We start from the raw sequence: 23968 nt of genomic DNA on the forward strand, positions 1-23968 counted from the left end.
TTCACCGGCATTGATCGCATCAATCGCAGCAGTGGTGAGCTTCCTCTGTTCGTCATGGATGTTTAGGACTTCCTACAGCTTCGTCTTGAGGCCGCCTTGTCTAGCTTGCCTGCTCTTCTCGAACAAATCCGCGCTCCTCAGATCACCCCTATCAGCCAATGTTGATGGCAGACCCTCGTCTGCCTCCTCTTACTCCAAGTCTCACAGCATCCCCGGTTCGATTGTCGGTCCTTATCTGTTGTTAAAAGGCCCCCCGAGCCGTATCGTCAAAAGGAGGCGCGACGACGGATGGCTTAACCGTCCAAGGCCGAGCTCGAACAACACCGGAGCCCTACACTCTTCGCGGCGCCCGATTCCGAGTTTAGAAAACCACGCGCTGTCGAGACATCACACGCGCTCTTCAGGGCGTGCCTCTCAAAGAGTTGGCGCGCCATGGCACCAGGCGCGTCCTGCATGTCGCTGCGCAAGACATTGGTGCGAATATTTGTCTCACGGAATATTTCGGGATTCTAGCCGAGATGCCGATCGCTTTGTGGCGTCGCCGCGTCGGCCTACTATGATTATTATCCGTCCACAGCGATAGCTTAGGACGAGGAACAACATAAGATTTTCATTGGTCGCCACCAGAAAGCTGTCCACAGCGCTATTTGAACCCGCTATACAACTCCCTAATCTAGGGATTAATTGGCCTTTGCAACAACGATGCTCTCAATCCACGCGTCAAGGTCACGGGCAATCTCGTCTCCGTTCGAGAGAATGAGCCAGTGGTCCGCGTCGTACTCTTTCTCCGTCACATTGTGCTTGCTGAAACTGTCTCCCCCAAACAGAGTGTAGCCGATCTCGGGAAGGCAGACATAGTCGTACTTAGCGGCACCGAAGTAGATGGGCGCACTCGCCGGCGGGAGGAGACGTTCGTACGGGACCTCTGCGGAAAACACATCACGTTAGCTTTGCGCCGAACCGAATCCAGAATAGCGAGAAAACGAGACGCACGCTCTTCGTCCTTGGCAGACAGCTGGCTCGTCATGATCTTGTACCAGCACGTCGGCGCCTCAAACCCGTTGCGCCTGAACGTCTCTATAAAGTGCTTCTTGTCTTCCTCGGACACGTAGGACGGCCGAGGGGTAACATAGTCTTCGAGCAGGCTACCCCTCATGGCGCCCGTCGGAGCGAAGCGCGCCTTCCAGATCGTAGGATCGTACGGATAGATAAGACTGACGAATGAATCTATCTGTGACGGAAGTCAGCAGTTGTCATACCGCGGAGCCGCATTGCACCTACGTGCGCTTGGAGGACTTCATTCGCATCTGGCGCGCTGAAGAAGGTCCAATAGGCGTATATCTCGTACCCATACAGCTGCTTCAAGTAGTCTAGGTATATCTGGAAGTTGATCGGGGGAGTTATCTTCATAAAAGGGACTGCGAAGAACGCGTAGGCAAGGAACCGCTCGGGATAATAGTTTGCGAGGCGCGATACCGCCTTGGAACCCCTGTCACGCTCCTCAGCACCCAGCCAACACGAGGCTCGACGAGAAGACGGCGGATCTCACTAGTCATGGCCAATTGCAATAACCTTGTCAAGTTTCTCGGCGTCGAGGATATCGACGAGGTCTTTGGATATCAAGCTTGGGACGTACGCCGCCGGGTCCGTAGGCTTGGCGGTCTCGCCGTAGCCGAGCATGTCGGGGACGACCACGCCGTAGCCCTTCCCTTGTAGCTGGGGTGCAATGTGGCGCCAGTCGTGAATCGTGGATGGGAACCCATGACAGAACAGCAAGGTCGGCTTCTGAGGCTGGGCGGGGGAGAAGTAGTAGTGGTAGGTCAGGTTGCGTGAGGTGATGACGTTCTTGTACAGCGACGGGTCCATGAGAGCGGATGCACTGTGGTGGAGGGCGAGTAGAGTAGTTGCTAGCGCGCTGATGTATCGCATAAGAGCAGATGCGTTGCGGTGCAGAGAAATCTAGCAACTGTTCGCGAATTTATATTCTTCATATACGCATCATGATGCCCGACTCCGAGGTTTCGAGTCAGCAATGTCGCTTGGCGAAGACCCACCCGTCTGCAGTATTTGTCACATCGGTTGGGATTGGCGATGCAGGAAGCCCTGAGAACGGGAGAGGGGGTATCACGGACTCCGGTCGATGCCCGCAGAGATCATGTACACGGCGAGATAAATGTACACCGTGGATGACGCAGAAGCCTCGGCGCCGCAAGCGTTGGATCGGTCGGGGCCCGTGTTAGCGACATGGGAGGCGCATCAAACTTGAAAGCATACGCATCAAGTCTTCAAATCACTAGGCTTTTCCGATGAAACCCGACGCTCTTAAATTTCCAACACCATGGCCGGACCATCCGCAGGGATCAACGCCCAGTCGTTGCTCAGCTAGGCAGGGCCGCTCTTGCCGCGTTTTGCAGGTGGGCGTGTTTCTAAGCGATGCCCACCCCTCGACAATGCATAAGACGGGGGTTCTAGTACCTGCTTGATAATCGCCGCTATGGAGCGCTGCGGCGCCTCCCGAGTCGGTTGCGGCTCCCGTCGTCGGGCTTTGTTAGGTGAGTTTTAAAGCCGGAGTCCAAGGTGCCAAGCCGATTAGAAAATAGGCAAGAGCGCGCCGTTCCAGAGCGACAAATGGAGCTGTGAGCTAGGCACATTTGTCGATGTCGCATGATGCCAATAAACCGCAGCCGCGAGCTTGTTATTCAGCATGATACAGTCTCCGTATGGCCGAGTTCTCGAAAAGCAGCAAGGCTCACAATGGAGGCACGGATTCCAGCGTCCACTTCCAGGTTTCCTCGGCCTCCTTCGTGTTCGGCTTCAAATGTCGACTCACCCTCCAAACGAACGCTTTGATTCTTCGCCTTCCAATTCAGAATTTACCTTCCGAGCGTCGACGTACTTGTTTCTTGATGCGGACACCGATGAGAAAATGCAAGAACACCTCCATCATCGCTACCTCTGTGTATCGCGAGGTGATTCAGGCTGTACCACACCTCCATACTTAATGTTTCGTTACATAAGCCATGCGGCTCTGTAGCTAACACCTCGTCCTTTGCCCATCGTGACGCGCCTTGGCTCCTCTATCTTCTTCTCTCAGGCCTCATCTACGATGAGTCCTGCGGCGGGATCTCACGGGCGTAAGTCCGTTAAAGCCAAGTGTTTGCAGTCCGGCAATAAAGTATCTCTTCGATATCTAAGGTCTCTTGCGCCGGCCTTGGCCCACTGGCATCCGATGCGAGGTACGTCACCGCGTGTGCTGTTGAGGCATGATACGCGCTCGTCAAAACATACCTCCTGAAAATGAAAATGAAAATGAAAATGAAAAATGGCACATCCCGAGCGATTTTGCGCTGTTCGCTATGGGCAGCGTGCAGGAAATATGTCGGAGATGATCGCGGCCGAGATACCGATCGCTAAGTTGCGACGTCAGCTTATGCGGACTGCGTACATCATTTACCCAATCTCTCCTTCCGCAGCGATGGCTTAGAACAAGGAACAGCATAAAACTACTACTGGGCGCTACCACCAAGCTGTCCAAAGCGTTGTTCGGATCTATTACACTGCTGTACACGGCATAGAAATGTGCTACCAAACAAAAAGGCTGAATGCAGCTATTGTCTATAGGGAGAATATCAGTCTTCGCGTTTTTGCTAGGATATACAGGACTTACTAACCTAAATATTGGCCTTTGCAGCAACGGTGCTCTCAATCCATGCGTCAAGGTCGCGGGCAATCTCGTCTCCTTTCGAGAGGACGACCCAGTGGTCCGCATCGTACTCTTTCTGAGTTACATTATGTTTGCTGAACTCGTCCTTTCCGAATACAGTGTAGCCGAGCTTGGGAAGGGCAATATAGTCGTGTTTGGCGGCACCAAAGTAGATGGGCGCACTCGCCGGCGGAATAAGGCGTTCGTACGGAATCTCTGCGGATAACGCGGTGCGTCAGCTCTGCACCAGCATAGCGAGAAGACGAACGGAACGCACGCTGGTCATCCTTAGCGGCTAGCTGGCTCGTCATGATCTTGTACCAGCACGTCGGCGCCTCAAACCCGTTACGCTTGAACGTTTCTATAAAATGCTTCTTGTCCTCCTCGGACACGTAGGACGGCTTAGGAGCAACATAGTCTTCGAGCAGACTGCCCCTCATGGCGCCCGTCGGAGCGAAGCGCGTCTTCCAGATCGTAGGATCGTATGGATACATGATACTGACGAATGACTCCATCTGTGATGCAGGTCAGTAGCTGTTATACCGCGGAGCCGCATATCCACCTACATGCGCCTGGATGACTTCGTTCGCGTCTGGCGCGCTGAAAAAGGTCCAGTAGCCAAACAAATCGTACCCATACACCCGCTTCAGGTAGTCCAAGTATATTTGGAAGTCAGTCGGAGGAGTTACCTCCATAAATGCGACGGCAAAGAACGCGTAGGCGATGAACCGTTCAGGATGATAGCTTGCGAGGCGCGATACCGCCTTGGAACCCCTGTCACGCAGATCAGTACCCAGACAACCTAAGTTTCGATGAGAAAACGGCGGATCTCACCAGTCATGGCCAACCGCGACAACCTTGTCAAGTTTCTCGGCGTCGAGGATATCGACGAGGTCTTTGGATATCAAGCTTGGGACGTACGCCGCCGGGTCCGTAGGCTTAGCGGTTTCGCCGTAGCCGAGCATGTCGGGGGCGAGCACGCCGTAACCCTTCTCTTTCAGATGGGGTACAATGTGGCGCCAGTCGCGAGACATGGATGGGAACCCATGACAGAACAGCAAGGTTGGCTTCTGATGTTGGGCGGGAGAAAAGTAGTAGTGGTAGTTCAGGTTGCGTGAGGTGACAACGTTCTTGTACAACGACGAGTCCATGAGAGCAGATGCACTGTGGTGAAGAACGAGTAGAACAACTGCCCGCGTATTTATGTATCGCGATGCCGGGTCAGTAGCTTGAACGTCGCTTGTCGAAGCCTTACTCATCCGTTGGATAGTATTTGTCACATTGTTGGTTAGAAGAATGGACAGGAGTGCGCTAGTCCAGAGCGACAGTTGAAGCTATGAGTTGACCTCGTTTGTGGTTTCTTGTGGCGCTGACCTACTGAGGCCGCGAGCTTATTATTCAGCATGTAGTACTCCATATAGTAGGCGAATTTCAAGCTTCCGACGAGCAGGAACGCTTATGACGGCGGTACGGGGCTCAGTGCCCGCACCGTATTTTCTCGATCTGACCGGCGGGCCCACTGAGCGCTCAAATTGCTTTTCCCGACAATTCTCTAAAATCGCCATCAATCGAGAAAACATTATTGGAGGGGTCAGCAAAATATTGCTGTAACCCGTGACCGCCGGTTAGGTCGAGAAAGCATAGTATTTTCCTTGGCCTCCATCTGCGGAGCCACACGGACTTATCTTTCATATAGATGGCCCCCGCCTTTGAGCTCGAAAATCTGGCTTCCGAGCGCCAACGTAGATTAGTCTACCGCCCGGGAAACGCCTATCGAATTCCTAGCGCGCAATTTGCTTCATGCCAGACTGCGGGACGGCTTTAGCTTCGGCCCCTTTTTTCGTAGTATGGATACAGATGGCAAAAATACGAGAGCACGACTACCATCGCCATCTCCGCATATCGGATCATGCCCCGGGTCGTACCACATCCCCTTACAAACCGTCTGCTTACATGGGCGGCGCTCTCAAACTGGATGGTGGCGCGCTTTGGCTTCTCTTCTCAGGCTCCGCTCTCTGTGCCTGCTCGTCCGGAACATTGCAGTGTTATTCAAGCGCTACGGCAATATGTGCCCGTTAGAGCATCCCTACCAGTTACACGGCACGTCGGAAGCTAGAGTACGTGTTGTGCTGCTCGTTTATGGGTAGCGCAGGAAACATTTCGAAGCGATCTTGGCCGAGATGCGGCAATGCCGATTGCTTCGTGGCGCTGGCTTGTGCGGGCCTCACGAGCCGCGTAAGCAGCTGTAACCTGCATGTTTTTCTATATCCATAACTTTTGATAACGCTAGAATTTGTAAGTTGACGGGCCGTAGAAGAGTAGCACCGAAGGCTGCGAGAAGGTTGCACAAGCGTTATCTGCATCTGCTACACTAGGTACACGGTACAGAAAGCACTGCTGTCAAACTCCAAACTCGGATGAACACTGCGTCTCGGTAGTGCATATGGAACTTGCTGACCTGAAGTCCAGCTTTCGGCATTACAGCGCCCTCGATCCATGCTTCAAGGTTGCGGGCGATCTCGTCTGCCTTCGAGAGAATCAGCCAGTGGTTTTCATCGTACTCACTAGTATCGTCACGCTGTATCCGCTAAATACCTCGTTCCCAAAGACCGTGTAGCCAGCCTTTGGAACGCAGGCATAATCGTACTTAGCCGTGCCGAAGTAGATCGGCGCATTCGCCGGCGAGAAGGGGCACTCTGGCGGCATCTCTGCAGAAAATATAGCGCGTCGGCACCACGCTAAGCTGACAGAAAGACGGAACGTACGCTGGTTGTCTTTGGCGGAAAGCTGGTTCGACGTGAGTTTGCACCAGCATGTCGGCGCCTCTGCGCTTGAATGTCTCCACAAAGCGTTTCGTGTCTTCCTCGGACAGGTAAGTTGAAGGCAGTCGAGGGGCATGAGAAACCCCTCATGTAGGTTCTTCCTTAGTACGTCTGTCGGGGCGTAGTGCGTTTTCCAGATCGTAGGGCCGCGCAGATTGAATGCGATACTGGCAAGCGAGTCTATCTGCAGCATAGGTCAGCAACTGGAAATTTAAACGCGCGTTTGCACCTACGTGCGCCTGGATGACTTCAATCGCTTCTGGCGCGCTGACAACTTGAAAACACCAGTATCCAAACACCTCGTTCTCATACCTATTCTTGAAGTAGTCCATAGTCGACTGAAAGCCTAGCGGGGGTATTATCAGTATGAAAGGAACGACGATGAATGCATAAGCGAGGAACCACTCTGGGTAATAAATTGAGAAGCGCGAGGCTGTCCTAGGACCCCTGCCATCGCCGCTCAGCCGCCAAGTAGAATTGGAGGTTGGTAAGGAAGCGACGGATCTCACCAGTCGTGGCAGACCTCAGAGTGTTTTAGGCTTGGAGACGTGAGTATCGAATGTTCGCTCCCACGGAAATTGAAGTTCATTTATGAGCGGATGCGACCTAGCCAGAGCAAAGCCAAGGCTGTGAGCCGGACTTTGGCATATGTGCAGATACGCACTACGATAACTAACCCCTCTGCTCGTTTCGCTGCGCCCAGTCTTCTAGGAGGTGCGAATGATATAGTAGTGGTAGCTTATGCGATAGGTCACCAAGCGGCAAATGGCAGAAGATGTGCAAGTTGCGTGCTACCAAATATTCGCTATCTAGCTCTATTACAGCACACTGCCCACAGCGCGCAAACTCCGCTGTCAAGCAAAGCTGAGATCTATGACGAGGATGTCAGCCACGGCACCTCTCGTATACCCGTATAGGACTCACCGACTTAGTGGCTGGCCTGCGAAACAGCAGTACCCTCTATCCACGCGTCAAGGTCGTGAGCAACCTCGTCTCCTTTCGAAAGAATGATCCAGTGGTCCGTGTCGTACTCTTTATGCGTCACATTGTGCTTGCTAAACTCCTCGCCCTCGAACACCGCATAGCCGATTTCAGGAAGGCAGACATAGTCGTATTTGGTGGCGGCGAAGTAAATGGGCGCACTGGCTGGCGGGAGAGCGCGCTCATACGGAATCTCTGCGAATACAAGCATGGCGCATTAGTACCGCGCTAAGCAGAAGTTAGTATAGCGGGACAAATGGTACGCACGCTCGTCGTCCCTGGCAGACAGCTGGCTCGTCATGATCTTGTACCAGTTCGCCGGCGCCTCAAAGCCGTTTCGGCTGAACGTGCCCACAAAGTGTTCCTTATCCTCCTCGGACATGTACGCCGGCAGAGGCGCGACGTAGCCTTCGAGCAGGCTCTGTCTCAGCACGCCCGTGGGGGCCCAGCGCGTCTTCCAGATCGTGGGATCGTACGGGAACGCGACGCTAACAAACGAATCCACCTTGCGCACGAGTCAGTAGCTATGATATCGCGATCCGCATGGACACCTACGTGCACCTGGATAAGCTCGTTCGCGTCCGGTGCGCTGAAAAAGGACCAGTAGCCGTACAGCTCATACCCGTACACCCGCTTGACGTAGTCCAGGTACATTTGAAAGTCGGTTGGAGGCGTGATTTCTGCGAAAGGGACAGCGAGAAACGCATAGGCAAGGAATCGCTCGGGATAATAGTTTGCGAGGCGCGAGATGGCCTTGCAGCCCCTATTACGCGGCTCAGCACTCGTGCAGCATGTAAAACAGCGCGAATATAGCTCACCAGTCGTGGCCAATCGCAATAACCTTTCCGAGACTCTCGGCGTCGAGGAGGTCAACGAGGTCTTTAGAGATCAGACTCGGGACGTACGCCGCCGGGTCCGCAGGCTTGGCGGTCTCACCAAGGCCGAGCATGTCGGGGGCGAGCACCCCATATCCCTTCTCTTCCAAAACAGGCACGATGTAGCGCCAGTCGTAGGATGTGGACGGGATTCCGTGGCAGAGCAGCAGGGTTGGCTTCTCTGGCTGGGCGGGGGAGAAGTAGTAGTGATAGGTCAGGTTGCGTGAGGTGACGGCGTTCTTGTACAGCGATGGGTCCATGAGAGCATGTGAACCGTGGTGGAGAGCGAGTAGAACAGTTGCTAGCGCGCTGAAGTATCGCATGAAGGCAGATGTACTGTGATGGAGAGCGAACAGAACAATTGCTCACGTATTTATGCATCGCGATGACGGGCTCCAAGTCGCCGATGTCGCTTGTCGAGGCCTTACTCATCTAGTCACATGGGCTGCAGCAAGTCTTGAGAGTGCAAGAGGCAGTGCGGTGAAGAAGGTCGATGCCGGCAAAGATCGTGCTGAAACGGGTTCGCGTCGGCGGGGGTTGTGGCGGCCGGCGCATCAAAGCGCGCAGGAATACGCATCAAATATTCACGTGAGTGAGTTCCTTCCGCGGACATCGACGTTCTTTCCAACACCAGACCGTCCAAAGATCAGTAATTGCTTTGGCCACACAGGATTACTCTTGTAATCTCCCGCCGATGGGAGTAACGCCAGCGTTTCGACGAAGCGTAAGAAGACTTAATTAGGGCACGACTCCGACAACACCGTCGGCTGCAGCCCCCCACCGCCGGTCACTGCCACACTTCGTTAGTCGGGTTTCAAAGCTTCAGGATGGCGCCTTTTAGAGAATCAGAAGAGATGCACCAGTCAAAAGGGACAATTGAAGCTGTGAGTCAGGGTTCGTTTGTGCCAACATCGCGTGATGGCGATAAACCGCAGCCGCGAGCTTATTATTCAGCATAATACAATCGTCGACAGGCAGAGTTCTCGAAAAGCAGCAAGGTCAAAGAACGTGGAATGGAGCTCATTGCCTGTTCTTTCCTTAGCCCCCTTCATCACTGATCGAGATCCCTCCCCACCTTTCTCCTCGAAAGCTTGGCTTCCAAGTGTCGACGCGGGTGAGTGTGTTATCCATGCGACATTGAACCACTTCTTAATCTCCCTAAGCACATGTAATCTTTGACGAACAATCTGTATTATGCCAGACTGTGAGATGGCGTTGCCCTCAGCCGCTTCCATCCTGATACGGATACCGATGGCGGAGATGCAGGAGCGTGACTATCTTCGCTATCTTCGTTCATTGCCGTATCTTGACCAAGAATAGTGAGCATCTGCTCACGCGTTCTCTAAGGATCTTTGGTTGACGGATAATCTCTTCGAAGGCTCGAACAAGTGATCAGGCAGCTCGCGTACGGGTATAAGTAGACCTGCGCGGGGAATTACACGCACCTTCTCCTGCATCGATACGGGCTTAGGTCCCATGGCTTCGGTCAACGCGCCGACGTCCCCGACAAAAGCGGTGAGTGCTCATTTCACGAGAGCGTAGACGTGAAGCCGTTTCTCGGTCCTCCGCTGCTGCACTGACGCTAACGGCCGCTATCAGGCTACGACTTCCTCGCCCTCCAAGCCCACCACATCAATTAAGAAAACTTCTTCTCAGACATCAGCGAAGAAGTCATCGTCATCATCGTCATCGCGAGCAACAACCTCTTCAAAACATGCGGATTCATCTTCTGCCATTGTATCAAGTGCTACGCCGCAGTCTATATCCCTCACAACAATCATCGATCCTGCTTCAGTGCCAGTCGTTACTTCTACCGCAATTACCACTATCGAGATTTGGTCTCCTCCATCTACCTCGTCGCAGCCTCCATCCAATCAGCCTCTCCCTCTCTCTCGCTACCCTCCTCTGTCCTATCTATAACACCGCCCTCTGCCAGCTCACCATCTTTCAGTAGTATGGCCAGCCAGGTATCTGTAGCTGTGAGTAGTCCTTGCTCTTTACTGAACGATACGCCATTTATCAACAGTCGACAGCCCTCGATAAGCGCGCAGCAGAACGTGGATAGTCCCAGTGGAGCCACACGCGGGCCCTCTCTCTATGCCATAGTGGGTGCCTCCGCTGGAGGAGCAGTCGTTGCGACATTGCTCTGTGTCGCTTTATGGTGGAAGCTGGTGTGGCGCAAGAGAAGCTTAAGACATACCTACAGTGAGACTACTTGCTAGAAGAGTCGGCGAGAAAGTCTACACACATCCCCTGCTGCTAGATCGGGCGCTCTCTAAGGACAGTCTGGCTTCAAGAGAGGGCGCAGAAACAAGCGAAATTTCAGGCGCTTCTTCGAACGCTCTGCCGGAGACTTTGCTCCATCGTGCAGAATTTGCCGAAGGTAATCCTCTTTCGAAATGGGTGAGCCAGAGGTCCAGCTACGCCGCCTCACGCTCTGTGCGCTCCAAGTCGCAGTATTCCTCATCACTTCCACCAATGGGATCGCCCCCGCACACACCGTACAAAGCACCTCAGCGCGACCACGAGCTGCGAGACCGGGATCACGAGGCCCATTTACAAGAGCCGCCTGGTGTGGAGAATGGACGGGCCGAGGACGGTGGGGTCAGACTGGCTGGCGGTGGCCTGCGAGCTGCGAGCTCGACCGTGGCGGTGCACGCGGTCATTACACCCTCACCTCGCACCCACCTTCCACCGCCTTACGCAGAGTACTCATAGATATCCCTCGTCACTTTGGACACAAAGGCCAACACTCGTTTGCATAGACAGTGCTTGAACATTGGAAGTAGCTTTGCCTTTGTAATATATTTGATTAGTCCCTGACTATTAATCTGTTGACATTGTCTCTTCGGGCTGACTTTCTATGAAGACGAAGAAAGACGATTCTTATCAGGTGCGCGGATCTTTGTCGTGTCTGCCTTAAGTCCTTCTAATCAGTTGAGTATTCGGTATTTTATCGATCTCTGTTCTCTCAGCCGAACGAGCATGCCACGCATACCGTAGAATGACGGCATCGACTCCGTAAATAGCATAAATTTATGCCACGAAAGCATCGGGATACAGGACCATTGACACCTGGCAGTCGGGACTCGTTCTAGATGCGGTACGTGTTCTCGCCCAAGTAGCCGTATGTGTCTGCAATCATACGTATGCATCTAACGCTCACATGCAGGAATACTTCTCAGTCTCCCTATTCATAAGCAGAGAGCCAGAAGAGTAGTGGGGATGGCTTTCGTTCTATTTCCCTGAACAACCTCTGGAGCGCCACGTTCTCAACAATCTTCTCTACTTCCACAATAGCCACGTGCAGCATCTGGTGTATCGCGGTTCGTCACAGAAGGTACGGAATGAGCTGAGGTATGCTCTTCTGCTCCATAGCCAACAGAGTTTTATCGCTGTTCTGGAAAAACGACACGGCGATGATGCACACCTCTGCATAGATACCGGCTGCATAGATAACTACGACGAGCCTTTAGCTTCAATTTTTAGAATTTGAATGTCGATAATCGGTGAGCCTGCCGTCTCTGCGGCATCAACGGTCGATGGCATCTAATAAACCGAGCACTGGTCGCAGCATTTCTGACGCCACATCTGGATCGCACTAGGCTACGAGGTGGCGTTGCCCTCGACTGCTTCCTGCTGATACAAATGTCGATAACTTGGCTGCAGCGATAAGAGCGTTGATGTCGTAGTAGACTAGTACCCTATAAAGCTCTGAAGGAAGAATGAAGCGACCACACTTGTCGTTATGAGTTCATCCGACACACTCGTCCCACTGGCAGGGTCAGATTCCGACTCGCCCTCGCCCACGGAAATCATGATGGTGGTTCCCCCGCTGCTGACTTTTTTCGTCCGGGTCGCCCACCTCGTCACCAACAGCTACGGCACCGACTGATGTAGTCATATCTGTAAATACCAAGCTCGTGACACACACTATCCTAGCTAGTTCAGTATCCGCATCTGTGAGTAACCTCTGCTCCTCGGATGACATCACACTCATCAGCAGGTAACACACTTAGAAAGCTGTGTCCCCAACGGCAGATAGTCATGCTGGAACTGTCCATGGGCCTTCTATAGGTGCCATAGTGGCAGCCTCGGCAGGAGGAGGCGTTATCGTAACACTGTTGTGTCTCATTTTATGGCGAGAAATTGTGCGGCGCAAGAGGGCAAACGCTGGCGGTACGTCCTTCAGTCAGAATTGCCACTGAATACATCTTACCCACACCGAATTATGTGAGTTTTGTCAGATAAATCTCTCTCTGAGGATAGTACGGCTTTCATAGAAGATCGCGCAGTCTCAGAAGTAGTATCTCAAGTCTCAGAGGCCCCTTCAGAGACTGGGTTAGACTCTGCAGATGCTGTCGGGAAGGATCCTTCTTCATCTTTCTCGAGTCAGCGAGCCACCTACGTTGCCTCTCACTTTGTGCGTTCCGTGTCCACCCCTGCGACTCCAGTGAAGGCCCTACCTCCACAAGCGGCGTGTCCTGCGCCCGATGGCGAGGAAGAAGAGTCAAACCACGATCACGAGACCCACGCAGAAGAGCCATCCAGCTCGGAAAGGAGATACGCAGAGGACGGTTGGAGTCAGACTGGCAGGCGGTAGGCTTCGACTTGGAGGTCCAATTCCAACCGTGCGCTCGGCTGCCGCACCTTCACCTTGTAGTACCCTACCACCGCCTTATGCGGAATATTCGTAGACGCCGCCTCTCTTTGCCAGACCTCCGATTATGCCCGCTTGCCTAGACGTTATTCAAGTTCTTGGAGTAAAGCTGCCTTTGTCATGTTTGTTTCGCGAGAAATTGCATGGTTTAGTTTGACATCGCCGTCTATTAATGTGTGTTGCTCTTGACCTTAGGTCCCGATAGGTATATTTTGGAGCTTAAGAACCTTGAGCCAGCAAAGTTCGTCGAAGCCGACGGGTTCTTTGCATTGAACAGTGGCTTCACACTAGCATGAAATGGCCTGAGAGCGCAGCACGAGTACCTCGTACGAGGGGGTGAGGTCAGAACTGTCTGCAGTGGACGTGTTACGCAAGGCCGATGTGTACGGGCCATGAGAAAAATGGGATGTCCGGGGTCCTGGCTTCATTTGGCAGCCTAAAGCTTCGGGTTCTAACAACGTCCCCTTGTCACCGCGGGAGCGATGCCACCATCTTGCTCGCGCTACAGCTGCCGCAGTACACCAGGATCACCGCTGACCACATCGACATGAGCCTGGTCTCTCATCTCGACCTCATGGCCGCCCATCTCCTGCGCGGACAGGCTCGTGGGCGGCGACACCGTTCAGTTCGGGCTCGAATGAGACTATATCATGCTCGAGTCGTCAAGCTCGTCGCCGACAGTAGCACCTTCGGCGCTTTCTTGGCCAGTCTCCTACTCGGCAGCATCCGCCACGTCGCTGTCTCGACCTCCCGCGACGCCTCTGTAGCGCCGGTTGGCCATGGCCAGTTCATCTGCGAACCTCTATTTCATGTCCAGACGCTCGCCGTTCAAAACTGCGATCTTGCGTGGCTCGGTACGGTGCTCTTGGACGAGTCCAGCCCGTTGCCGGATCTATACATCCTGGAGCTCGTGGCCTACAGCTTCCCGTCCGTGTGCGAACCGTGCGGGGACTGTGTACACACGCTGGTATCTATCAAAGTAAGCACGCGTATTACTTCACTACGGGGTCTTCGGATTTTCAACATCACACCCAGCATGGTACAAAAATTAGAGTAGATATATCGCTTGTATCCAACAACTTCAGTTTTAATACTATATAGGGGTTGACTAGGACTATTAGTAACGCGAGAGTTCTAGCAACCATTTCCTACTTTATCGATCGTTTGCACGAGAGGACAGATGAGTTCCTTTTCGCCGCCCATTTTCTACTGTTGTGACAAAAGAAGATCATCACAGCAACTCAAAGCAAAGCGCATTCATGAACTTGGTGTCACAGGCAGCAGAACTCGCACTCAAATATTCTCGCTCCATCGCCCAAGCTCCAATCGGCCGCTAGATTGTGTCAGTGGCATATGGTCGCGCACAAACGGTTCGTACTTGTCGTAAAGTTTGCCAGGTACCCAGACGGAAAATACTGTCGTATGGAGGGCAAGTGCTCGCTGATCGAGGGTCGCCCAGTCGAATCCGAGCGACTCGGGGGGCTCTTCCTTCCGCCCTATCATAACGAGCGGGGCCCTGATGTGAAAAAGAACGTTTGCAACATGGCCGTCGGGGGAGAGCAGGACAACGAGCTCATGGACCGCGTTCCATATCTTGAGCGCCGTACAGTCTGGATCCATCCTGCTCAGCTCTCGTTCGCCCAGCAGCCATGTGGAAGATTGAGTACGCACCTGGAAACATCTCGTAATCAAACTTGCCAGGTTTCTCTTCCTTCAGAGTTGCCCGCCCTGGCTTGCGTGCACCGCAGGCTGTGCACGCGCAGTCATCGATGACCGTCTGCACGAGCGCCATGAGCCTGCGTACTTCTATGCCGTCGACAAAAGGCGGCGCTCTATTCTCAGATGGCTGCGCGCGTTCTGCGGTGATCAGGAGCCAAACGAGCGGCCACACGGCCGGGCAGCGAACTAAAGCAATAGTTTTGAAGCATTTCTTCCAGCAGCGTCGCCCACCACGAAACGCGGCAGGTATTTCTGACGGCACAAGTGCGCTGCTGTCCGCCCAGGTGACTTGATGGAGAGTCAGCTGCCCGCTGCACGAGTCGGGCTTGGGCGCAATGAAGGAGTCAAGGAAAGAGACCAAGTGCGCAAATGCGATGAAGCGTAGCTTGGTAAGGTTGAGAGAGATGGGATGTTTTGTGGCTGGGAGTGTGCATGGGAGACCGTGGAGTACAGAACGAGGGGCGAAGGGCTTCAGCTCGGGAGTCCCATTGAAAGGAGTCTCGGATATCCATACCCAGTAACCACTCAGATTTGGAAATGTGTCTTGAGGAATGGTATTTACCACGAGATGAATCCACGGAAACGAAGGGACCGTTATGCGAAGGGTGATGGTAGAAACATACATCCCAATATGAATGCCAAGTGTGGCTGTTTTCACAAATTCGAGCAAGCGCCGGGCGTCCTCGATGGCCCGAAGCTCAACATTCCTGAACATGGGCTCACGACAGTGCTTCGCCCAGTAGCGGCAGACGAGGGAGCATTGTCCAAGTTCGTGCTTCAGCCGCGTGGTATATCTTCTGACATCCTCCGCTGTGTCTGCGGCCTTATACCCCCTCCACGGTGTCTTTTGGACCAACTCCCAAGGGATCAATTGATTGACAATTGGTTTGAAGAGCTCTTGTGGTATCCGACCTGCAATAGAGGTATCCGCTGGCGGCAGATGGCTGGATAGAGGAGCTTGAACCTTTGAAGTATCAATCAGAGCACCAGAGGAAACAGCCTGAGGGTCGGCATGATGCGAGGTGACGAAATAGCGCCGCAGGAACTCCTGATAATTAGGCCCACGCTCCCGCGGATCGATGTGCTTGCCTTTCCGCAGATTCACACCATTCTGCGGGGACGGCTCTTGATCGGTTTTCTCCTTGATCATTGCATGGACACCAGCAGTAGCCGGCGCGCTGAGGGTAGAGCCATACGAGTCTTTGCGGGCACATTCGACCAAGCTGGGCGCGGAGTGACGTGGTGCCGGCACGAGGCGAGGTTTTTCGACAACATCAAGAGCGTTAGTATCGGGAAGGGGAGCGTCGCGGGCGGAGGAGTAGTCGGGTGCAACAACGACAGCAGGCGCCTCCAAGTCGACAGTGGGCGGGATGATGGGTAGAGAGTCAAGGGCATCGTCTTTGGGTATAGGTGCCACATCTCCATCTGTCTTGTCGCTGTACCCTAGTGTCTCGACCTCAGCTGGTGCCATGAGGATATGGCGACGATAAGAGTCGCACACCAAGGGTGTAGTGGTAGTGACACCGGAAGAGCCTCCGACGCTTTCCGTTGTAGTGAAAGATGCGTAAGAAAATTGCGGCTCTTGCGACGAGCGGGACCGTTTAGCACATACGGTCTGATCAGTAATGATGGCCGTGTCGCCACTCAGGCTGGCAATAACGAAGTCCTCGGACCCGGCCGGCGAGCCTGGAGACTCTCCAGTAGCCATTGTGGCTTCGTGCGAAGGTGGTTTCTCGCCTAACTTCTTCGCAGATCTGACCATGTCTAGGTAGAAATCGCAATAGACTGTACGCTGCTCGATTGATCTAACGCTGGCAAATGCGCTTAGCTTAGCAGACATACAGCTCTGAGGACCAATATCGACACACCTATGAGGAGAGAATGATTGTAAGATCTTCAAAACAAGTATTTCGAGGACGGTCTCGTGCGGGCGGAGAGGCAGTGTTACTGCCGCGCGATATCCAGATATCCGCTAGGTTACCGATTTTATACATGGCAACACTTGTTGCAGCGCAACCAGCAGCTGGGCTTCAAGCTCAAGCTTCAAAACTTCGGGTGCCGAACGTTGCATGTCTACGCAGCCACCACAAACCGCATAGCTCCTCGTACTGGTTACTCGCTGTGACGGCTAGGTTCTGTGCGGGGCCATATTGTGCGCGCTTCGCTCCAGATGGAGGCACGTGACGCAACGACGCCCAAATTGGACGCCGTCAGCGGGCACACAACTTTCAGAGCTTCAAAAGTACCCAAGCTCAAGCTCAAGGCCAACGTCTTCCGAGGCGAGTACTACTACTTGCCGCGGATTCTCTTAAACAATTACTGCATTATGTTTGTGCCGCCCTGCCAAGAATGTCCACAGAAGAACCACATTAATTTTTCAGCTTCCAAGCCCTACAAAAAAGGACACTCGTCAACCACCAAACACGAGAAACTCAGGTGCTACCCAAACCTTCTACCTAAGATTGCTGTTCTCTTTTCTATTGTTTCACTCAGCCCGGCTGCCGGTATTTGCTCATGGAACTTTCGAGATGCCCAAATCCTCAAACTCCACTAGTTGCTGTTGTATTCAAGTCTCCTGCAGCTGTAGCATCTAACACTGCGTCCCTTTTGCAGATTATGTGTACGATAGCGAATCTCGCTCTTAGGAGCTTGTGCCTAATCGCGCTCGCGTCGTGTCGTGGCGACAAGCTCGCGCGCCCCAGGCCTCGGCTCTAGGACAGCTTGCCTTATGTAGCTGATAGGGACGCGCGCGCGTAGGCACTCGTGAAATTCAAACTTGGAAATAATCACCTATGCTGGAGTGTAAAAAGCTATCTCAGTTTTTCCCTCGGGTATATCTCGCTATATGTGAGTGCGCACGAGAAACTTGAAGCGTACCTAGACTACGCGTCGACACGGAAAGCCCGGGCTTCGTATACGTCTGCAGCGTTCACATGCTGAAGCTTGCATGACGCAAGATATACCTGCGTTACACATCTCGTATCCTGCGGCTCGTGATTCGTCCCGCTCAAGGCGAGATGGTGGAGTGTTGTGGGCGCTCAATGCCCGAGCCTGCTTGCTCGACGCCACGATGCCCTTGATACTCCACCGCCAGGTACAAGCCATCCTGGACTGTCGTCACATCATGGTCACCATATCCTCCTTGTTCTTAAACTATTTCCCTTGTACATCTTTACCACACTCCATTATACCCCCTTATGCTTCCCTGACAATCCTCGAGCACGAACGACCATGTCCCAAGTTACTCCCGCAAAGGCCCAAAACACGGACTCGCAGACGTTTCTTACAGCTCTCGTAACAAACGCGGCCATACTTTCCCTCGAGATTATCGCCTTTGTCTTCCTCAAGCATCGGCTGAGTAGGATCTATGAGCCCCGGACATACCTACCTCCCCCATCGTACGTCGTACTTTCGCTCTTCCCGAGAACGCGCTGACCGATTTACAGGAAACGTGCCGTCAAATTACCGAGTGGATGGTGGAGATGGACGCTAGCAATCGCGGCGATACCCACAGGGGACGTGGTGCGTCAGCTAACGAGTGCCAGCGCGAGTGCTATCTGACGTGTCGAATTGGTTTCAGCTGCAGAAGAATGGCATGGACGCGTACATGTTCTTGCGCTTCCTGCGACTCCTCGTCATTCTCTTTGCTTCTATCACTGTTCTCTCCTGCGGCATTCTCTTGCCAGTGGATACTGCCGGCCTGACCGAAGACAACTTCTCCGACAAGCTCGCGCGGTTGAGCTGGGGAAAGTATGTCGATTTTCAACCTTGTCCTTTATACCTGCTAAATATCTCTTTCTGAAGCATTCCACCAGATGCCACCGGTCGTTATGCTGCTCACGTCGCTGTTGTCTGGCTCTCGACGTTCTGGACGTGTTACCTCATTCGGCGCGAACTACAGCATTACACGAAGATGCGCCACGAATTCCTCATATCTCCTGCGCATTCATCGTTAGCACAGGCGCGAACAGTCCTCATCACGAACATACCTGTAGAGATGTGCAACGAGCACGAGCTCCGACGCTGGGCAAGCTTCGTGCCTGGAGGTGTACAAAACATATGGATATATCGTGATACGCAAGTGCGTTTTTGTAGCCGCATTTCGAAGTCGAATATGCTCAACCACTGTACAGGACCTGAACAAAGACTATACTGCCCGCCTGAAAGCATGCAAGAAGCTCGAGAAAGCGGCCTCAAAGCTCATCCGCACTGTCGTCAAGGCGAAACGCAAGCAGGACGCGGCCTCTGAGAAGCAATACCGCAAGACGCACAAGGACGAGATCCGCAAGAACGAACGTGAAGAGAAGCAACGCGTCAAAGAGCAGAAGTCTCTCGAACGTCAGCATCGGAAGGAGGAGAAGGCGCAAAGGAAAGATGAGAAGAAAGAGCTGAGGATCTTGGGGAAGAGGCATAAGGAGGGAGAAGCAGAGGCACGACGCGCAGAGGAAGAATACGCACGAGCGCACGGGATGTCCTACCCTATGTCTCCCCGCTCTGCAGTCTCAGACGACGGCCGCGCACGGCCAAGCGCAGATACGGCACTGACGGCCGTCGATAGCCCAAATACGAACGGACATGGCGAGCACAAGGGCAATACCTCGTATGATGAAGGCGTGTCCGACCGTGTTAGTGGTATTGCTAACGACGAGGCCGGTCGTGCAGCAGCCTCTAGGCCGAGACGGGAGCGCACGACAACGAGCGAGCTCGAAGCCGGCCAGCGTTCTCCCTCGCTTGCTTCACCAAGCGGCCCAGGTGATGGTAGTGAAGATGCAGACAATGACTCAGAGAGGCTGCTCGACCTGTACGCCCCACCGAACAAGCGGCCGCGGCACAGAACTGGGTTCCTTGGCCTCTTCGGCCGTAAGGTAGACACGATCGAATGGTACAAGGTACGCACGCTGTCAAATACATTTCTGACCTGGATGCTCATGCGCGGCACGTTCGCAGGACGAGATCGCTCGCCTGAACACTAGTATCAACGAGAAGCGTGGCGACCTGTACGACCGTGGCAAGGATGCTCCCCGCCCTCTTGGGAGCGCATTCATCCAATGCAACCTACAGATGGGTGCGCACGTACTGGCGCAGTGCATCAGCTACCATGCGCCGCTCGCGATGTATGACAAGTACGTCGAGGTCTCGCCGCGAGATGTTATTTGGGACAATATCGACGTACGCTGCCATCCTCTCGTGTTCCTTGCGTCCTCGAGCTAATGCGATTTGTATTCACAGGATGGCGCGTACGAGACCCGTTTCCGCTACGTCACGTCGTGGCTTGGCAGCGTTGTCCTCATTATTATATGGTTCGCACCCGTTGCATTCGTTGGCACGCTCAGCAACGTTGCAACGCTCTGTGAGAAGCTGTCATGGACGTGCTGGATTCGGGACGCCCCAACACCCGTGCCGGGAATAATCCAGGGCATTCTTCCACCACTTTTCCTCGCCATCCTCTTTGCAATATTGCCATGGGTACTTAAGGGTCAGTTCCTTCAATCGCGACAGAAACGGACTTCTAGAGCTAACCGTGATTTGCAGGCCTTGCATGGTATGAGAATATACCCCGGTGGTCGCTGCTCTCGATGAGCGTGTACAAGCGATACTTCTTTTTCCTCGTCGTGTAAGTCTACCGCGATAGCCTAACAAGGGTAATGCTAATGAACTTGCGTAGACACGGCTTCCTTATCGTCACGCTCAGCTCCGGATTCGCAAGTGCAGCATCAAATGTACGTTCGCTCTGTCTCCGAGCCCCAAAATCTGTACTTATCCTAGATCAGATTGCCAAAGACCCCACCACCACTGTTGCCGACCTCGCCAGCCAGCTCCCGAACGCGTCGATCTTCTTCCTCACCTGGACACGTGCGTCTCTTGTTTTATCCCTCGGTCTCTACTAGTAGGCTAACTAGTTCTGCAGTGACTCAGGGTCTGACAGGTGCCGGTAGCGCGCTGCTGCAGGTCGGCCAGCTCATCGGTCACTTCGTTAGGAAATGGCTCCTCGGCCGCACTCCGCGCCAGGCGTACGCAGTGACATTCATGATGCCCAAGGCAAGTTTATCCAATGTTTTCCCCCAGAATCGTAGCACTGATGTCGTAGTTTACCCCCAGGCTAACTTTGGCCTTGTCTTACCGAGGATATCCCTCCTTGCAACGATTGGCCTTGCGTATAGCGTCATATCACCAATCATCAACCCTCTCGCTACCGTATCATTTATGCTATTCTTTCTTTCGTGGAAGTTCCGTAAGTGTATTTGTCTGTTCGTCAACGAATGGCGTTCAATATGTGGACTTGCAGTGCTGACATGGGTATTCGACCAACCGGACGAGGCAGAGACAGGCGGACAATACGTGAGTTTTGGCAGTCTCGAGTTGCACGAATACTGATGTGATCTGCGCAGTTTCCGCTTGCAATCAATTTCCTCTGTATGTTTGCTGCTCCCCGTCTCATTCTGTGTCGCTCATGGCTGCATCCTAGTCGTCGGCATGTACATCGAGCAAACCTGTCTTGCTGCGCTCTTTTTCCTCAACGTGGCGAACAACCTTGTCTTCATCGTCGAAGGTGTACTCATGGTCATCCTCATGATTTTCACGTTATGCGCGCAGATCTTGCTTCGGCGCAGTTTCCTTCGTGAGTGTCTATCCGGAGGGTTAGACCAAGAGGCGAAATGCTAATGGACAACGTAGCGATTACACAATTCCTGCCGATGTCACTGGCGACGAAGCAGATGCAGGAGCGCTGGGAACGCGAGAGAAGGTGCCATCACGAACTCGACGAAGGTGGTGCAGAGAACCCGGACATGGATCTATTCAACGGAGACCGTAAGTAGCCCCCTTGGCGGAGGCAGCCCTGATGCTGATCGGCGGTCACAGGCATACGTTCCATCATGCACCGACGCATCCAAAACCCCGTCAAGAAGTTTGCCCAGGAGGTGCAGAAAAACGTTGCCATGACAGCGAACATCGGTCCGACGCTCATGACCGCCGGCTCCGGCGAGGGCAAGCTGAGTGCAATGACATCCGCACATGCAGTCAGCAACGCGAACGTCAATGAGGAGCTACCTCGTCCCACGGCGCAACGCACCAAGTCAGCGCGCCATCTGCGTATCCCGACGGCCGACACAGGCGAGACTCAGGATGTCCAGAAATTCCCCAACTTTGCGCCGCCTACCCGTCGCGAGGCTCAAGGCGAGGACCAGGAAGACCTTGATAAGGATTTCGACGTCCATGGGTTCGATCATCCAAGCACGTACGAACACCAGCAGTGGGTGTGGCTCCCGCGGGACCCGCTCGGAATTAGTCATCTGTTGGTGAAAGAGCTCTGCGCGGCGGGCGTTGAGGCGAGCGACGAGGGTGCTGACATGGATGAGAAGGGCACAGTTGAGGCCACGAGGAACCCACCGGATCAGGACTGGGAGGGTGGGCGCGATGCATAGATTCAAGTCAATTTAAGTTGTTATAACGTGTTATACCACACTGACAATGAGAATTACATGTGATTTCAACGCATACTTTGCCCTATGTACTCTAGTGCATTAGTACATGCCATTTTATGGACTACAAAAGCTGTAAGCACATTGCGCACTCTATAGCTGTTCAATATGCAGCACCTTGCGACCACAAACAACGCTACACGAATTCGAACATCTTCTTCGTCAGAGTCATCGCTTGACGGCCTCGACTTCCAAATGACCTCTCGATTCCATCAATGGCATGTGGCCACGCATGAACGACTCGAACTCGTCATGGAGCACTTCAGGTATTTTCGCAGAGAACGCCACGGCCCATTCGAAGGCAGCCACCCGCTGGTCAAGGGCCGCCCAGTCGAATCCGAGCTCCTCAGGAGATCCAAGACGCATATCTTCGTCAAAATACCAGCCCCTAATATCGAAGTGGATCTTGGTAACGTGGCCATCAAATACCGTGAAACTGAAACCGTGAACTCCATGAATGATTATAACGCGCTCGTCTCCAAGTCCGCCTGAAGCTGACCAACTTAGCTCGCACCTACCATACGTACGTGCAGGGGCAGATCGAGCACACACCTGTAAGATACGTAGGCCTCAGCGACGCAGACCTTAACTCGGACTGCTTACAAGCAGTGCACTTGCAATTGTCCACGAGCGCTTCCACGAGCGCTGCGAGCCGGCGCACTTCTGCACCATCGAGGAACACCGGCGTTCTGTGCTGAGATGGCCGAGGACGTTCTGTGGTGACTACAAGCCAAATGAGTGGCCAAATCGCCGTGCAGCCGAATGTTTCAATAGACATGAAGCACTTCCGCCAGCAGCGACGCATGCCGCGGAATGCAACCGGTGTTTCTGAGGGCGTCAGGGCGTCGCCGTCCGCCCAAGTAACTTCCTCGAGCGACAGTCTCTTCGCGCCACATGACTCCGAGTGGAGCTTGATAGCAATGAACGAGCTGAGGAAGGAGACCAGATCGGCGAATGCGGCGAAGCGCTGGCCACTCAGGGCGACATCGTCGATGGAGCACTTGGTGGCGGGGAGTGAGCGTGGGAGGCCGTAGAATACGGAGCGAGGGGCATAAAATCCCGGCTCATTAAGCGTTATGGATTCACTGGGCTTGAGTACATTGAAGGTGTAGTTCTCCACGAACGGAAATGCGTCGAGAGGAATGGTGTTAACGACGAGGTGAATCCACGGAGGCGAGGGCATCGTGATGCAGATGGCGATGCCAAAGACATACCACCCAACACTGATGTCTAGAGTGATCGTATTCGCAAATTCAAACAAACGATGGACGTCCTCAGCTGCCCGAAGCTCGATGTACCTGAACAGGGGAGGACGGCAGGACGGCAGTGCATCGCCCAGAAATGACAAACGAGGGAGCATTGCCCAAGTTCATGCTTTAGCTGCTTCTTGCGCTCTACGTGGTCCTGGTCCGACGCGAGGGAAAGCAAGAGTGGATTCTCCAGTTCTCGAGGTATCAAGTGCTTTATAATCGTTTTGAACAACTCCTGCGGTATCCGATGTGCGACTACGGAGACGTTCGAAGTCATCTGGTAAGAAACAAGTTCAATCAGACCCATATACTACCCTGAGGGCCATACGTTGATATACCTCGACAAGCAAACTGCTTTGAGATTCTCAGAACGAGTGCGTCGAGGACAAGGACAGAAAGGCTGCGAGGGCGGCGGTGCTGTCCGGCTGTCGTGCCCCCTCCACGTGCCTGTCACGATTAGGACGACCCTGGATGCAT

General features: G+C 53.6%; 9 protein-coding genes across 9 annotated transcripts in view; 3 read left to right on the forward strand and 6 right to left on the reverse strand.

Moving 5' to 3' along the window:
• Window positions 1-680: 680 nt before the first annotated feature.
• On the reverse strand, window positions 681-1929 carry PHACADRAFT_194943 (uncharacterized protein; the record flags this gene model as incomplete). The annotated part of the gene is made up of 4 exons (XM_007395140.1): window positions 681-925; window positions 994-1231; window positions 1282-1489; window positions 1637-1929. The coding sequence occupies 4 exons, from the start codon at window positions 1927-1929 to the stop codon at window positions 681-683; spliced, it is 984 nt and encodes a 327-aa protein (XP_007395202.1).
• Window positions 1930-3537: 1608 nt separating this feature from the next.
• On the reverse strand, window positions 3538-4788 carry PHACADRAFT_255121 (uncharacterized protein). The gene is made up of 5 exons (XM_007395141.1): window positions 4538-4788; window positions 4270-4477; window positions 3981-4218; window positions 3672-3919; window positions 3538-3615 (listed from the first exon to the last, which is right to left on the reverse strand). The coding sequence occupies exons 1-4, from the start codon at window positions 4735-4737 to the stop codon at window positions 3672-3674; spliced, it is 894 nt and encodes a 297-aa protein (XP_007395203.1). The 5' UTR covers window positions 4738-4788; the 3' UTR covers window positions 3538-3615.
• Window positions 4789-5989: 1201 nt separating this feature from the next.
• On the reverse strand, window positions 5990-6857 carry PHACADRAFT_194945 (uncharacterized protein; the record flags this gene model as incomplete). The annotated part of the gene is made up of 5 exons (XM_007395142.1): window positions 5990-6100; window positions 6162-6230; window positions 6269-6411; window positions 6469-6709; window positions 6759-6857. The coding sequence occupies 5 exons, from the start codon at window positions 6855-6857 to the stop codon at window positions 5990-5992; spliced, it is 663 nt and encodes a 220-aa protein (XP_007395204.1).
• Window positions 6858-7157: 300 nt separating this feature from the next.
• Window positions 7158-8908, reverse strand: PHACADRAFT_208465 (uncharacterized protein). The gene is made up of 4 exons (XM_007395143.1): window positions 8325-8908; window positions 8062-8269; window positions 7774-8011; window positions 7158-7701 (listed from the first exon to the last, which is right to left on the reverse strand). The coding sequence occupies exons 1-4, from the start codon at window positions 8702-8704 to the stop codon at window positions 7454-7456; spliced, it is 1074 nt and encodes a 357-aa protein (XP_007395205.1). The 5' UTR covers window positions 8705-8908; the 3' UTR covers window positions 7158-7453.
• Window positions 8909-13525: 4617 nt separating this feature from the next.
• PHACADRAFT_255127 (uncharacterized protein) lies at window positions 13526-14160 on the forward strand. The gene has a single exon (XM_007395144.1). The coding sequence runs from the start codon at window positions 13589-13591 to the stop codon at window positions 14096-14098; it is 510 nt and encodes a 169-aa protein (XP_007395206.1). The 5' UTR covers window positions 13526-13588; the 3' UTR covers window positions 14099-14160.
• Window positions 14161-14166: 6 nt separating this feature from the next.
• On the reverse strand, window positions 14167-14662 carry PHACADRAFT_255128 (uncharacterized protein; the record flags this gene model as incomplete). Its single annotated transcript, XM_007395145.1, has 1 exon — window positions 14167-14662. A coding segment is annotated over one exon (328 nt), but the record flags the coding sequence as incomplete, so codon positions are not given.
• A 3329-nt stretch (window positions 14663-17991) lies between these two features.
• PHACADRAFT_92160 (uncharacterized protein) lies at window positions 17992-21423 on the forward strand (the record flags this gene model as incomplete). Its single annotated transcript, XM_007395146.1, has 16 exons — window positions 17992-18158; window positions 18207-18282; window positions 18341-18530; window positions 18576-18841; window positions 18894-19056; window positions 19513-19649; window positions 19708-19929; window positions 19990-20236; window positions 20293-20374; window positions 20426-20480; window positions 20532-20613; window positions 20669-20803; window positions 20849-20992; window positions 21047-21099; window positions 21150-21174; window positions 21227-21423. The coding sequence occupies 16 exons, from the start codon at window positions 17992-17994 to the stop codon at window positions 21421-21423; spliced, it is 2241 nt and encodes a 746-aa protein (XP_007395208.1).
• A 335-nt stretch (window positions 21424-21758) lies between these two features.
• Window positions 21759-22253, forward strand: PHACADRAFT_255132 (uncharacterized protein; the record flags this gene model as incomplete). The annotated part of the gene is made up of 1 exon (XM_007395147.1): window positions 21759-22253. The coding sequence occupies one exon, from the start codon at window positions 21762-21764 to the stop codon at window positions 22182-22184; it is 423 nt and encodes a 140-aa protein (XP_007395209.1). The 3' UTR covers window positions 22185-22253.
• Window positions 22254-22357: 104 nt separating this feature from the next.
• PHACADRAFT_142704 (uncharacterized protein) overlaps window positions 22358-23968 on the reverse strand; it is a 2153-nt gene continuing 542 nt past the window's right edge. Inside the window, exons 2-3 of the mRNA XM_007395148.1 lie at window positions 22794-23539; window positions 22358-22735 (exon numbers count right to left, since the gene is read on the reverse strand). Of these exons, the coding sequence (XP_007395210.1) occupies window positions 22410-22735; window positions 22794-23539 (1072 nt within the window). The 3' untranslated portion in view covers window positions 22358-22409. The remainder of the gene's footprint in view (window positions 22736-22793; window positions 23540-23968) is intronic.

This window comes from Phanerochaete carnosa, assembly GCF_000300595.1.
Source record: "Phanerochaete carnosa HHB-10118-sp unplaced genomic scaffold PHACAscaffold_4, whole genome shotgun sequence".
Lineage (NCBI taxonomy): Eukaryota > Fungi > Basidiomycota > Agaricomycetes > Polyporales > Phanerochaetaceae > Phanerochaete > Phanerochaete carnosa.